The sequence below is a fragment of the Malurus melanocephalus genome, unplaced genomic scaffold, assembly GCF_030028575.1.
Source record: "Malurus melanocephalus ecotype Western Australia unplaced genomic scaffold, MMel_1.1 scaffold_36, whole genome shotgun sequence".
NCBI lineage: Eukaryota > Metazoa > Chordata > Aves > Passeriformes > Maluridae > Malurus > Malurus melanocephalus.
Window position 1 is genome coordinate 2,172,274 of NW_026623268.1, and position 15,636 is coordinate 2,187,909.

The following is a 15,636-nucleotide window of genomic DNA, read 5'->3' on the forward strand; positions in this document are numbered from 1 at the left end:
ATTGCTGGAGCTCTCAGTAAAATGGTGGCTCCTTTGTGGAGGGYGTATGTTGTTTGTTGTTGGATTAGGCTTTTCAGAGAAGGTCTCAGTGTGAGGTSAGAGGGAATGACTTTTTGGGATGCTGAGGGAGCTTTTGTATGAAATGGACCTTGAGTTACTCAGCAGGGCCAGGCCTGGGGCAGTTAAGCTTATACCAGCCCAGAAAGTGTATCTGTCCCTGGAAACGCAGCCAGAGGGGAGCTCAGCCACCTGCAAGGTGCAGCAGGGGTTTTGTGAATGACAATGGGACCAAGGGWCAGACACAATACACATCAAAAATGGAGTGTGGGGACTCTACCTTCTCATTGTGCATTGAAAACTCAGTGCAGAAGGGTCTCATACTATTATATTTTCGTTTAGGAGCATAGAGGAATGAGGTTAATGTGCTTATGCAACATTCCTGGTGAAAATATTTTAAGACAACCTTCTCTGTGTCACTATCTTGACTCTTCCCAGCTCCTTCAGTTAGAGTCCGCACCAGCATGAATGCAATTTCCATGCATTGTTTCAGTCTGGAAATGAAACAATTTTCATTAATGGAAACCTGGTTCTCAAGCAGAACAATTAGACCCACTTCAGGTTGAAAAAAGATAAAAGCATGCTAATTTGGATGGAGGACTCTTCTTTCAAGGCAGCCAATTGAGTCATCAGCCAGCCACCCACCTGACTGTCTAACAGGTAATTAGGAGATAGTCCCCTTTTTGTGTGGAGCGTGTGCGTAAACCTCCACACACTGGTGTCACTGCCCATCGGGACTTCCAGGGGAAAGAGCTAGGCAGTGGCAAAAGAGTGAGGAGAGCACGTTCGTCAGACAGTGCCCAATGAACTGACTTTCATTTAGCTTATTATTTTTGTCTTTTCAACAGCTACCTGAAGTTTCTGGCAGTAAAGTCGTCATGGCAGACCTGGGCTGCAAAAAATCCAGCGACTGCACCGTCTCCAGACTCCTCAGCGTAGTGGAGAGCGAACTCCGGGCTGGGAGAGACAAAGGTGACCCCACGGAGAAACAGCTCCAGGTTGTCTTGGAGGATGCGACACTCTGGCAGAGATTCAGGGAAGTCACTAATGAGATGATCGTGACCAAGAATGGCAGGTGAGTGATCTGCTCAGCACTGCGGGCTCAGTGGAGGTGACAGCCAGGGGGGTTAAGCTCTATAAAATAATAMACTGTGTGTGCAGACTTGAGAGAACTGCAATGAACACACCAGAGTTTTTAGGGRACTGCAGCCTTACAGTCTACTAAAACAGCATATGAACAAGATGGGGTGCGCCTGCTTTTTGGTCCCTGTCGAACCATTCCTGCCATTCGGTCCCTGCCGAACCATTCTTTATTCCTGCAATGAAACATGCTGGAAAAATATATTGACTAACTTGTGATTGCACAAAAAGGGAACTTTTGCAAGGGAATAGATGTTACCTSTCAAAACCTTTGGAATGACTTTTTATGCTAATAATCATCAGCCGATATTAGCAAATCCTCACCCGTAGATTTAAAATTATTGTACAGAAGCTGATTGGTGCTGTTGTCCCTGCTGTAGTTCCCATCCCTCTGGCCTTGGGGATGAACAGCTTGTACAAGCAGTCTGTACCAGAATGGGTACAATAACACTGTGCCCTACATGCTGTATGCATGTGCAATCTGAATTACATGGTACCACAGTTGTTGCTGGTGCCCTTGGAAACAAGAGAGGAATATTGCTTAACACACACAGTTTTAGAAGGACRAAACATTTTCATATAAATGGGCCACATGTCTTACTATTTGGGGAGCACAGAAAAGCACAGGAAAAGAGTGAAAAGTCTGGCGAGAGGGATGCTAATTCTGAATCAGGCAGTGGCTTGAAGAAGGCTCTCCACAGAGATTTTGCTCTGAACTGGGCTGACAGCAGAGTCCAGCCCATAACAGACAAGCAGCTACCAGAATAAGGTTTGCCAGCACAGTGCTACTGGGGTTTTTATTTAATGTATCCTTGCCAACCCTCTGTTGCCCCTTCATCCCACCCATTCCCTCAACATACACACATTTCTTTTGAGAGACMTCTCAGGAGATCCATATAGGAGAGAGGAATTAAGACATGAAGAGAAAGATTTACTCATGTGGTGTGAATTTCATTAATTTTGCAGACTTTGATTTAGCAGAATTTGTGGATGAAATTACTGTTGACTTACTGTAGCTTGATGAGGGACACAGGTGAAAGGAAAAATGTATCCTGGTGGTTCAGCAAGGTAATTCTGTGGAGAGAACAGTACCAGCTTTTGGTGTAACAGTAGCTGTTGCCATTCTGATTCCTCCTAATAACCTATATTGATAGAAATCTGCTGCTGAAATTCTCTTTACATCAAAAATCTGCTTTTGCTTCATTTAAATTGCTTTCAAAACTACTGTTAGGMTACAGCAAACTTGTAAGTGGACTTGCACTTGGTGTAGTGTAGCTTAAACTGGCTCCTTAGCAGCATAAGTGACTAAAAATGAGGTAAAAGGGGTTTGCCTCTGATTAATTAAATTGGTACAAAGAATCACACCTTACCAACAGGGTTTTTTCAGTTTCCTTCCTCGCAGCTAATGAAAATCATGACTTCATGGTGATACTAGTTCTTTCTGAAATGTCAGGGTGAGTGCATAGAAAAAAATSTTTTTATAATGATGATAAGGGAATCTTTCATTATCTGAATATGTCTGGGTACATTTTATTTCATTGTGCAAGCTGCCTTATTTTTTTATTTTAACTTATACACTCCTTATCAGCCTGATTCAACTTTTGCTAAAGCAAATGGCATCTCTAGAAATGTCAGTGGGTGCAGGAATAGGTTCTTTATGATCCAACTACAGCAATCTTGAAATAAAAAATTACAAAAGTATGTCACACTGCCATTTGCATTAATCCTTTAAGTATAAATACCGTAGCATCAGAGACAATGAAAAAGGATCTCTGTGTTTCTAAAAATATCTTTCATAAAAAAAACACATCAGCACACTAAAACAAAGAAAATACAGACAGTGGCCTGCAGCAAAGCACTCTGAACAACTCCATGCTATTCAAAAGGAGACAAACTTGAGACTGTTTCCATGARTGCTGTTTTTCTCTGGTTCAGGATTCTTCAGTGATTGCCTCCAGAGAGATTCTCAGTAGAAAAAACATTGATCTTATTCTGCTGCTGCTAAATCAGTAAAACGAAATTGCTGAAGGGTAGATGAATGCTTTTGAAAACTCTGATTTAGGATTGAAGAGCCAGCCTGAACTTTTCGTGTGAAAACTACAACAGTTGGTATGGACAGAAACATTGTTAGCAAAACTCAGAAATTAAACAGAAACCTGACACGGGAGCATCCCACAGAATGAAAGTCTAATTGATTAGTGATCCTCAAGTGTCAAATTCTAGCATGCATAATTCTATCTGCTCTTACTGAGTCATCTCTAATWGGTACCAAGGGTCCAAAAATGTCATAGTTAGATGAACCAATTTGGGTGTTAATACATAGGATATGTCTCTGTGGCTGTATCATACCTCGTTAYAATAATCACCTGCCCTAGCAATACGCCTAGGGGAGATAGATATATTCTGAACAGGGTAGACATCATTAAAATTAAACCACATGGTAGATCACAAAACACATCCCAATGGGTGCAGTTGATACGGTGGGAAACCATTTCCTATTTTACTCAGACATACGGCATTCAATTGACACTTCAGTATCAGATGCACTGTTATCTGACTGAGTAGATTTTCTCTCTCAGTCTTTACACCATATAGCTGGGCAGTATCCTGAGACTCTGCAATCCCTGTTATTGCCTGGAGATGGGAAGGTGCCACTGCTCCCCTCTGCGTRTGGGGAGAATCCATAGGGGATTGGKGCAGGCAGCCATGAGTGGGGGAAAGAAGCCCTTTCCAGRCTTAAATGCTAAAGCAACTTCTGCATATTTAAGTTGGATATCAAACATCTTCCCACTCAGGTTCTGTACTGTGGAGTAATTGTAGCAGGTCTATGCTAAATAAACTGAAGGGGCTGAAGTGCTCAGCTATTGCCATAACAGAGGTCAGGTGTGCACCTACCTGATCATTGAAACAAACATTCTGACTGAAACAAAGTTGGAGAAATCCCCATTWGCCATGCTAAAAGACAGATTTTAGCGGTAAAGCCACTTAATCWGCAGAACAAGTTAGGTTAAGTTTTCCAGCGTTAGAGTCTGCACAGTCAAAACATACTGATCCCAGTGAGTCAGGGATTAAYTGGGAGTGAAGCTGGTTAACACATGGTTGTGCTCTAATCTTGGTGCTACACGAGGTTAAAATTGATGGTGACTGTTTTCTCTTCTGGAATTGGTCTATTGGTCCTTTGGGGATAAACTTGAGCCTCTCAAATAAAAAGGCAGAGCAGCCTTTTTTGCTGTCCACAAGCGGCCCTGCTTTGTGGGCAGAGGAATTAACAATCTGCATGTAACACAAATAGCTCTGARAAATCCAGAGAAATTAAATTTTCATGTGGATTAATTTCCCCCTCTAATTCAATTTCAGCTATATATCTAAATGTGTTACTTTTAATACTGAATGTAGGAGGTCCAAGGGATGGAAGGAGCATTGCATCCATACTTTCTATCAGTTTGGCAGCTGGTGCATCCTCATCAGAAAGATATGTATAGTGTATAAATCCTTGGCTAAGCTTCTGTTTAATTAGAAAGGTCATGGCTTCAGCACCCTGGAGACTAGTAATGAGAGCTGTTCTTCAGGGGTCAGCATTGGGACTACAGTTTTTCAACACCTTTGTTGGCGACAAGGGCAGTGGGACTGAGTGCACMCTCMGCAAGTTTGCCAATGACCCCAAGCTGTGCGCTCTGGTTGACATGGAGGAGGGACAGGATGTCATCCAGAGGAATCTGGACAGGTCTGAGAGCTGAGCCTGTGCAGACTTCATAAAGTGATCTTTATGGTTCTGCGTTAAAACACAGGTTGGGTGGAGAATGGGTTCAGAGCAGCCCTGAGGACAGGGACTCAGGTGTTGGTGGACAAGAAGCTCAACATGACAGCGCTGTGCACTGACAACCCAGAAAGCCAAACACATTCTGGGCTGCATCTAGAGCAGCATGGCCAGCAGGGCAAGGCAGGGGATTCTCACCCTCTGTTCCACTCTGGTGAGAGCCCACCTGGAAAGCTGCATCCAGATCGGGGGTCTCCAGTACAAGAAGGACATTGACCTGTTGGAGCAAGTCCAGAAGAGACCACCTCTCCTATAAGAAAAACCAGGGATTGTTGCAGTTGTTCAGCCTGGAAAGGAGAAAGACCTTACAGCAGCCTACCAGTACCTAAAGGGGGCTACAAGAGAGCTGGACTTTTTACAAGGTCATGGTGTGATACAAGAAATGGTGAGTTACTGGAASAGGTTGCCCAGAGAAGCTGTGGATGCCCCTTCCCTGGAGGCCAGGTTGAATGTGGCTTGGAGCAACCTGGTCTTGTGGAAGGTGTTGGGGACATCAGTCCAGGGAATTGGGACAAGATGATCTTTAAGGTCTCTTCCAACCCAAATCATTCTATGGTATCTTCTTCAGTACTGCACCTGTGTCGGCAAGTATTAATATTAGAAGAAAAATCTCAGATTTCTCAAATCCTGTCCTTTCCTGTCAGCAGAAGGTGCTGAATGTATACAGCAAGAACTATATAAAGGCATCCAGAAAGGTGAGTGGGATGTCATGGGAGACTGATTATTAGCAATCTCCATTTGGGTGTCACTAGAGAGTATGGCTGCAGGGGCAGAGACTTCCAGTGCCCTTTGAGAAAGCCTGCAGTTTCAGCTCCCTTCTTACATATTTTGGATGTCTCGTGCTGCTACCTAAGCCTAGAGAGCTACCTTAGCCCCATGTCCACAGACCTCAGGCCATTCCTCTGGTTGCTTGGTGTACCCTCTCTGTACTCACAGAGAAAAAGAGCTTGAAGATTYATTTGCCGGTCCATAAAAATGTGTTATGGAGAATCGGCAGCTGCCAGGAGAGGTCAGTATGGAGGTGTCTGGGGCAGGGAGGGCTGCTACTCATGGAAGAAGAATGTGGGAGGTGATATGTAACAGTAATTACATGTGTTCCTTGACAAGCGAAGAAACTTATGAACAGGATACGTTTTTTCTGGGAAACACATATATTCTGCTGTCCACAAATTATTTCCAGTTCCTGAAACTGTTGGAGCCCTATTAGTTCTATTGCTGTGAGCTTTCAGGCACCGAGGTGCCAAATCAAAGCTGTGTGGCATCAATCACAAGCATTGGGACAGACAGAAAACCACTGAAAGTTCAGCTGTAAGGTCCTGAAAATCTCCTTTACAAAAGAAAAAAAAACGTAGTTAAAAGGGGATTGAGAAAAGGTGGCATTGGACCCTTAGGCACAAAAAGAGCATTTTYCCAAAGCTAAACAAAGTCAAGATTTCAGCTTTAAATGTAAGAGATGGTGGAAGGCTGGATAGACATTTAGAGATTGCCTATAAGATGAAACTAAAAGCACAAGAACATGGTCAAGCTGGTGAGGTCAGGCAATAGGGAAATRTAGGGCCAAATTACTGGAGTAATGGCTGAGTGCAAGGTCTGATGGCAAGGGTGGATGGAAGGAAGGGAGGATGGATTGTACACTCGAGTAGTCCATGAGCATCTGGAAACAGACACACTGAGCAGAGTCTTTCAAGACCAGTTTCCAGTGGTGTCCCCCCCTTTTTTTTTTTTCCCCTGGCCAGGCGAATGTTCCCTGTTCTGAAGATCAGCGTGTCAGGCTTGGATCCAAACGCCATGTACTCCTTCCTGCTGGACTTTGCTCCGACCGACGGCCACCGCTGGAAGTACGTCAATGGAGAATGGGTGCCGGCTGGGAAACCAGAGCCACCGAACCACAGCTGTGTCTACATCCACCCAGACTCTCCCAACTTCGGGGCCCACTGGATGAAAGCTGCCATTTCCTTCAGCAAAGTAAAACTCACCAACAAGCTCAGTGGGAGTGGGCAGGTATGGCCTGATGTTTCCACATCACCTCTTGGCTTCAATTGCAAGCACCTACCAATCAAGAAATATCAAGGGTGCATTTATGTAATTATAGAAGCCCTTACAGGCCTCTTCACCCACAGATGCCAATTATTCTCTGGAGGCCAAATGTAAACAGGGATAAACAGGCCTTAATTGGCACTTTCAGATTTTAATGGACTTCTTGATGTTAAGGGAGAAAGAGTGCTGTGGTTTACTTAATCATCAGGGGTCTTTTCAGAGTTGGTCTTGTGTGCTGGGGWTTTTTACATAGGACTTCAGAGAAAAGGGGGAAAAATGGTCATGGGTATTAGGTTTTTGTTGTGTTCCCCAATGTTTGGTGTAAGTGGAATGTTGGCAGGAGTCAGATGGCAGAATAAAAGGCTGCTCCTAAATTAAATAATTACTATGTCTGCTTCTGCATCGTGATAATTATCAATACTCTATTGAATCAGCTCTGGCCTTTGGAAAGAAACCACATGTACCAGAAATAAGTGACTTTCTCTTTGAACCCCTTAAAAATGCAAACAGGAAAATTAGTTTTGTTTCATATTTTATTTGTGATGATGCATCTAAGGGCAAAATGTTGCACAAGACCTTTTGTTCACTTGTTTGTTTTGTACAAAACTCCTACGGTGGATATTTGTCAGCCCAGAATCAATTTCTTTCATGTAAATGTTATACTTCTCTATCTGTTATTTCCATTAGGTTTGTGAGGTACCTCCATAAGCTTAGTACTCTAATGAGGTAGGAAATTATCTCAGGTTTTATAGACTGGAGAACAGGAAGATGAATCTGATCCTTTTCTCAAGTCATACATGGAACCAGCACACAAGAATTACTATAGAGCACAGAACAGGACCTGAATTTGCAAATATTTGTCTTGTACCCAAGACCTCAGAAGAGTCAAAAGTCTCAGAAAAATATGCATGGGAGGGGRAAAAAAAAGCTACAGGAAACTTGGAGGTTCAAAGACCCCATGGGGAAAAAAGCAGGGGAACACCATATATATATATGATGGAGAGAAAGATAATAGAAAGTGAGGAGGAAAAGCCATAGGAGAAACAAAAGTCACTAAATAGCAAATGACTGAAGTTCCCCTTGTTTTCTTTTGAAATCTTGACCACAGTGCTAAAGTAAACCCTGTCCACATTCTGTTCTTCATCTTCCCCTTCTATGATGGTATTAGAAAGTACTTGATGATTGTCAGTGCTTTATGCAAGTAGCTGTGTTCTTTCTTTTATATATATGTATGTATGTATACACACATCATTTTTCAAAGTACAGATTTTTAAAAAGAATATTTTTCTTGTGCTAGAGACAACTAAACAACCTAATAGACTTCCTGGAATCAACACTATTCACAGCTTTYAGTGCCAGGTTAGAGGAGCTGCCAAAGCTTGTTTAGATACTCTTCATCTTGCCCAGAGAGATGACTGGGWGACTGCCTTAGCTTGCTGCTGGCACCTTTTGTGTGATGGTGATTCTGAGTCTTCCTGACAGTAGAAGCAGGACAGGGAGTGCCCCTGAGCTGTTTCAGCAGCCTCTGTTTCAGCAGCAGTGGGAGCCCAGTGGTGTGAGTGCCATAGCTGCTAACACAAATAGTAACACAGCTGTATTGAAAACCTTAGATACAGCCCAGTGAAGTGTCATCCTGCTCAGCCATGGTGCTATTGAAAGGGAGGAGGGCACCTTCCCYCCTGCTTCAGTAACCGCTGGCTGGGGAGGGTCAGCAGGGACACCTGCTCTGTCRTCGAGCTRGAGGGTGGCTGTGAGGTACCAGAGYGGCACTGGGGGCTGTCTCTCTGTTTTGTTTCCTGCAGATAATGCTGAACTCCCTGCACAAATACGAGCCCCAGGTACACATAGTTCGCGTGGGAGGCCCCCACCGGATGGTGATGAACTGCTCCTTCCCCGAGACCCAGTTCATAGCGGTGACTGCCTATCAGAACGAGGAGGTAGGCGGGTGCCACGCTGTGCTCTGGTCACCACTGAGGAGGTCTGTTAGAAGCTGATTAACTAAAACACCAGCAAGCCTTTTTCTTGTTTCCTCACCAGTCCCATGCAGTGTAGTATTCTATCCAGTCTAATACTCTGCCATTTCTCTGCAGTTGAACATTGACTAATCTAGTGTCTGGCTCCAGTACTAAGCCAGGTTTAGCTTAATATCCTGCCACGGCTGTTCCAGTCTGGTCCATCTGTCCTGGCATCCCAATCCTTTACTGAAAAAAAACCCAAACAACCCTAGAGTCAAGACAAATACCTTTCTCCAGCAATAACTGATATTTATAATGATAACCCTGTCTCTCCATGTTCTCTATAATACATACAACTGCAGAGCAACACAATACTCCATGGGAAAATTTCTGCACTTGAGGATGCTYTGTATAGTAAGAATTGCTAGCTCCCAGGCCACATCCCTTAGCTAACGTTGCTGCAGATTTTATTCATACTTGWTAGGAATTCAGTGTTTAAACTCTCTTGAAAGGATCCACCATTCCACAGGATTTGCCAGGCCAGCTCATGCCAGGTTACCCCAACTGGTGTTTTGCTGTGTCACTGATCAGTATACAACACTCTGCGACAAGCAAAACTGTCTCCTACCCAGCCCTGGAAAACATGTGTGGGGATAAATTTTAGGCAAACCCAGGCATGTCCACTCTGGAAGATGTTTTGTCAAGATTCTATTTCAAATTGATTACTCTGGAAGATGTTTTGTCTAGATGTTTCTATTTCAAATTGCCTTCACTAACACGCCTTTTTTTTCTGCAAACTCAAGATAACAGCTCTCAAAATCAAGTATAATCCCTTTGCCAAAGCCTTCCTGGATGCTAAAGAAAGGTGAGCTCATTCTATTTTTTTTAACAAGYAGTTATTTGCTGCTGATGGGGTTTATACTGTGACATCAGCATGTGAAAGATAAATTACATGACTGAGTCTTGTTTCTGCTGTCTTAACTCCAGAGTGACTCAGCTCTTATTAGTGGGGAGACTATATTACAGTAGGTGTTGAAGTGGGTGAATATGCTCTTGGGGATCCTAGGATTTATCTCTGTCTACACAGAAAGCCTAAAATGAGGTGTTGTAAACTTTCCCAGTAGTTTTATACCCCACATATGTACCCCACTGCATTTATACCCCACTGCATTGTACTTGCACTCCAGTAAATCCCGTAATTYGATAGATCAAGGAGGAAAAATCTTAACTCAGGTGTCAAAAAGCATAGCTGRAGTGAAATTATGGTGTAACTGAAATGGAACTACACTGTCGTTATTAAGTCTGTGTTTATTGAAAGTGAGATGTCAGAGATGCTTCCATTAGAAAGTAATTGCATTTATCTTTCAAAATTTTACTTGCATCACCCACACTAATGCAGAGTGGCACCTGAATTATGAATTTCAGCCATAATTGCTAACAATTTTTGTTTGGGCTTGCTTTATCTTCTSACACATGAAGTGTCCCATGTGCCTGCAGGAGGATCTGTATTTCCTTTCATTCCTCTCACCACTTAAGAAGCTGCTGTGTGTCAGTGTCAGGGCTCCCAGCTGGGGAAGGGAGAATGCTGCTTTCTGTTTGCCTGCAAGTAAGAATTGTGCCCACAGGTAGATTTAGAATTCCAGATTCAGTTCCCAAATATGGYACAAACTTAGGAACATTTTTGTTCAGGTCATGAAACATAAATTCCTGCTCCCTTTATGGCAGAATGTAGGAAGGTMTACTGCTGCCTAGCAAGTGTTTAAAGAAGATGTATTTCCCACCTTTTTAACTCACTTCTCTCAATTTTGTACTGAATAGTTCTGGTTATAACTTTCATAATTTCTCAGTGAGAACATTTACTACTAACTGTTTTGCTTTTCAGAAACCATTCTAAGGATGCTCCAGAGACAGTCTCTGAAGGCCAACATATGACATACTCTCACTGTAAGGTTTTTATTCAYATCAGCTGGAAGTTTTATGTGATATGGATGTTGGGAACATGGGACTCCTTAACTGGCTCATACTGGTCACTTACTGAGTCCTGAATTTGTTCATAGAAAGGAACTATTAAAAAAAAAAGATTGAAGAGACTCATATTTGGAAATAATGTCACAGGTTTTGCAGAGGGATCATTTTCCTTACAATCCAATTTTTCAACATTAAAAGAAATCTAGAATCAAGATGTTAAATAACATTTTTAGAGTGTTCTGACCCTTTTTTTTTTGTTGTTGTTTTGTGAATATTTTTGTCGCCTATAAAATTACCTTTCATTGGTAAACAGGTAAAAAATGAGGGGGAGTGGAGGTTTCATTTTCTTTATTGATTTTTTTTCATTTGTTCTTTAATGTTAATGACATTTTCTGATTGCTTTCAGGTCTTGTTTTTAGGGTTGGTGGGTTGGAGAGTGGGTGTGGGGGGATGTATTTTTTTGTTTCACAAACCAGTATCTTGGAATCTGCTTGGTATTTCTGAGGCTCAGCTGATTCTGCAAGGAGGCTGGTTATTTCTTAATTGCACTGTAGCATTTTAACGCAGCATCAGCAATAGTTTTGTTTTCTCTTTTCCCTCAAAGTAGGYGGCTGGTTGATTTCCAACCCAGACCCGATGTGTGCCTCGGGAAGCTCTAATTACCAGTACAGCGGAGCTTTGCCTCTGCCCGCCCCGCACAGCTGCGAGCGRTACTCAGCCCTGCGCGGCCACCGGGCTGCTCCATACCCACCCTCCTACATGCAGAGGAATCACTCCCCTACAGGTACTCCTGGAGCGCTGCTCTGCTGCTTCTGCCTGCCTGCCCCTTGCTTTAGGGCAGTACACATGGAACAAACACGAGCTGAGGCTGGGAAGGGGCGTGGTGAGACTGTAAAAACCTGCACAGAACCCTTCATGAACCCAGCGTGACTGAGGCGCAGAACAAGGGGTACCAAGAGCTGGGGGCACTGTTAATGGTAAACGAGAGTGTATGATCTTGCTTTAACTACAGCTTCCAGTTATACAAAAGGAGCACTGCGGGTCTTCTTTCAAYGTCCTACCATCACACAGTTGGGCTCTCAAGTTAAAGCAGATCTCAAGAACATGGTAGGAACTGATGTGAGACAAAGGCATCTTGGTATTGCCAGAACACCTTTGGAGTCCCTTTCACTTTCTAGATCTGGGTGCACAGTTCCACAAACTGATTCTACTTTSATCAGAAGTTAGTCAGAAAGAAGAGTAAGGATAAAGTAATCTGCTTGCTAATTATAATGTAGCAAGAATTCCTGTTTAATGGAAGTATTTCTAATAGAATGGTTTGGCCTGAAAGGGATCTTAAAGATCATCAWATTGTTCCAATCCTCCTGCCATGGGCAGGGACACCTTCCAGTAGACCAGGYTGCCCAAAGCCCCATTCAACCCAGCCTTGAAAATTTCCAGAAATGGGGCAATATTTATAAGACTTTATTAAGTATTTAAGCTCAAATGATAAGGAATTCTGTATCAAAACGTTGCCAGATATATGTCAATTATTACTGAAAAACTATTAGTCAGACTTACAAAAATGCATATCCTATGTCTATCATGCTGTACCATCTCATATATCACACCTGGAATTGCAATGGCACCTTGTTACTCTCCAAATGAACATGGGAATTTTGTCCCTTTACCTGTGGYTGGGGACCTCATGATCAGATTTCTGCCTTAAGCCTGCCTGTGTTTTGTTGTCTTAAGACAATGTCTCTGCAATAGTCACTGAGGATTTGTTTGTTGCTTTTCTTTCTCTCCCCAAAGTTAATTTATTGGAGAGTTCCAGCAATAATCTTCAGGTATTCTCAGGACATGACAGCTGGACTTTGCCATCRTCTCCACATGCTAATTTGCTCTCAGTGCCACACTCAAAGGGCGCTGCCAGCCCTGGATCCAGGTAAGGTTAAAGGAAAACTGCTGGTATGAGGAACACTGAGGTTTGTAGGACTATCCTGGCAATTTGCCCTTTGTCCCAAACTTTCATCAATGCCTGGCATTTGAAATGTGACCTAAGTGTCCAATTAAAGATTCCTGGATGGACYTTTCTGACAATTATCTTCTGCTCTTAAATCAATGGGAGCTTTATTTTCCAGGATTTTGGAACGGCCACAGAGAACTCTGGTATCTACAGTCTGTGATCATTTAAAAACCAAATTATTTTTCTCCATATATTTCTTACTATWATCCTGTGTGAAATGAAGATCCTATTCTAGGAGTGGATGAAATTTAGTCCTAGTGAATCAATTAATTATCAAATATTTTCCCTTCTTTTCCCCAGATGAATGCACACATTTCTTCTCTAACTTAGGTGCCAGGAAAAACAGACGCAGCTCTCGAAAATGTATAAGCATTCACAAAAAAAAAAGAACCTTAAATCTTGAAACCTCACCTATACTTCTACATTTCTCTCCATGCCGTCCTCCAAGGTCACCAGGTTCGATGGTTGCTGGTGATTTTTCACTTAAGATCRTCAAGGCTGATCTAGTTTAGTAACWTGTTTTGAATAGCTGCCTTTTAACAGATAAGGWAATTGAYTCTAMATGCTTTGAAATAAGTCATTTRATCTGTGCTGCTTTTTTTTTTCAGCCACTACCCTTGCCTGTGGACAGTGAGCAACAGTGCTGTAAATGTTACCAGCCCAGGCAGTGAGGTGAACAGCAGCCCTCCAGGCGTGTTTTTAAGGGGTAATGTCCCCTTACCTGCTGCATCATCAGTGCAAATCCCTCTGCAGGGAATGGTGTCTGGCAGCATGGAAGCACAAGGGGAAGGTGCTCTCGCCAGACTGTCCGACTCCGCGTGGACGTCCTCCCACTCCTTTTAATGGACAGGCAGCTCCCGAGGGAAGCTCAGCCAAACAAGACTGACACAAATGGCAAATGATCCCTGAGGCGTGCAGTGCAGAGCAGAACATATGCAGGAAAAGGACTTCATCACTTCCCATAACGTACCTTTTGTGTGCCAGCTAAGCCAAAATGCAAAGGCAGGAMATATTACAAGAACCAGCTTATTACTGTAACTTTTATGCATCCCTCAGGATGATGTCCAGAAAGAATCTTCTTAGTTAGCTTGCTTCTATATCACATTAAAAATGGTTAGCTGCAGAATGGCAGCTGGATATTTCCATGTCATTTTAGAAATTCTTTTTGTAACTAACAGCCAAGTCCAGGGGAAACCATGAGCAAGTTTGCAACTGGTCATTTGAAGGGATAGCGTTGCTTTAAAGGTTTTCTGTATCTCTTAAAGGTTTTCACAATACCTGAAACTAAACCCCTCAGGCGATGAAATGAGTCTGACATTCTAATGCCACCTGCATACAGCATCCTCTGTCCCCTTCCCTTCTCCAGCTGCTGTTTGCTGTTGATGTGCCATGGGGATAGTTGGCACACTCAGGCTGCAAAAGTGGCTGCATTGTAGCAGCAGGGTGAAAGGCAGATGGTGTAGCTTTTAGAGTCTGATGTTACAGTCTTTGAAATTGAAAGTTCCAGTGTTTCCAATATGTGCTATTTTTGAAAGGGTGGAGGGAAAAGGATTATAGAAAAAATATTCAGCTTTCGTTTCCACTTTGCTTCAGATTCAGTATGAATAAACTATGACTACATGGTGTATTATTTCCTCAGTGCTTTTCCAAGGTRYAAACACAYAGAGACTCTTTCTCACCTAACAACCTCTGAGCTATTTAAAACAGCTCTGCCAGATGCAAGTTGACAGAAATTTTCTATTCCTTGTCCAGTTACAGGGTGTGGGCTCCTGGGTATGGTATTTCGTGTATTCACACCTGTTTTCCTTCTTACTTTGTCTGCTTCAGCGTCCTCTTTCAGGCTACAGATTTTCCCATCCTGTGTGAGCGTACAACATTTAATATAGTGGAGGCCTGATCCTGTCTGGGATTTTTAACCACTACTGTGATGCAAATAACAACAGCCATCCTCCAGTCTTCCTTGTCCTTTCATGTATCTCCTCAGGCAAGCCCTATCAAATTCTCAGAGAAGGTGTTCTTTGATCTATGTAAAGAAAAATATGCAAGCCAACTCATGTACATATGTCCCTGTATAATGAAATGCCCAGCATCAATTCAGGTGCTGAATTGCTCTAAAGAGAGTCATGCACATTGATACGATACAATCCTCAGCATACAAGAGGATTCTCCAAAGCTCCTGTGAGCTTTTTGGTGTCTCTGCTTCTGCTAGATACAGCAACTTTCCCTTTATGAATACTAATTTATTGCATACAGACTCTAGGTGGAACATTTTATTTGGGGTAGACCTTAGAGGCAGCAACAAGAGGAGCCTTTTCATTCATGTTGTCAAATATGCATCTGGCTGGGCAACTCAGCAGGATTCTGTTTGATATTCTATTACCTGGCCCTGAACCATCCCCTTAAGKTGCTCTCAGKGTTCTGCATTTCCCTGCCTTCCCCATCTGGCTTTTCAGATSTGCTGCAGGCAAGATCATRTGCCAGAATGTACTAACACTGTTAGTTTTGCTGACTTGTGCTGCTATCCCCTAGGATCAAAGTAATGAAGTTGCTTTGGATGTGCATTTTTATTAATAGAGGTGTTGGTCAAATAAGAGTTAATGGAGTGCAAAAAGCTCTGCATCCTGCCGTTGGTCTAATCCTTGTCAGTTCTGATT

General features: G+C 42.8%; 1 protein-coding gene across 1 annotated transcript; it reads left to right on the forward strand.

The window, feature by feature from the left end:
- Window positions 1-911: 911 nt before the first annotated feature.
- On the forward strand, window positions 912-14,205 carry TBX19 (T-box transcription factor 19). The gene is made up of 8 exons (XM_057364187.1): window positions 912-1,132; window positions 6,751-7,015; window positions 8,854-8,988; window positions 9,810-9,871; window positions 10,889-10,950; window positions 11,579-11,758; window positions 12,769-12,901; window positions 13,591-14,205. Exons 1-8 carry the CDS (start codon window positions 936-938, stop codon window positions 13,823-13,825), a joined length of 1,269 nt encoding a protein of 422 aa, XP_057220170.1. The 5' UTR covers window positions 912-935; the 3' UTR covers window positions 13,826-14,205.
- The last annotated feature ends 1,431 nt before the right edge of the window (window positions 14,206-15,636 follow it).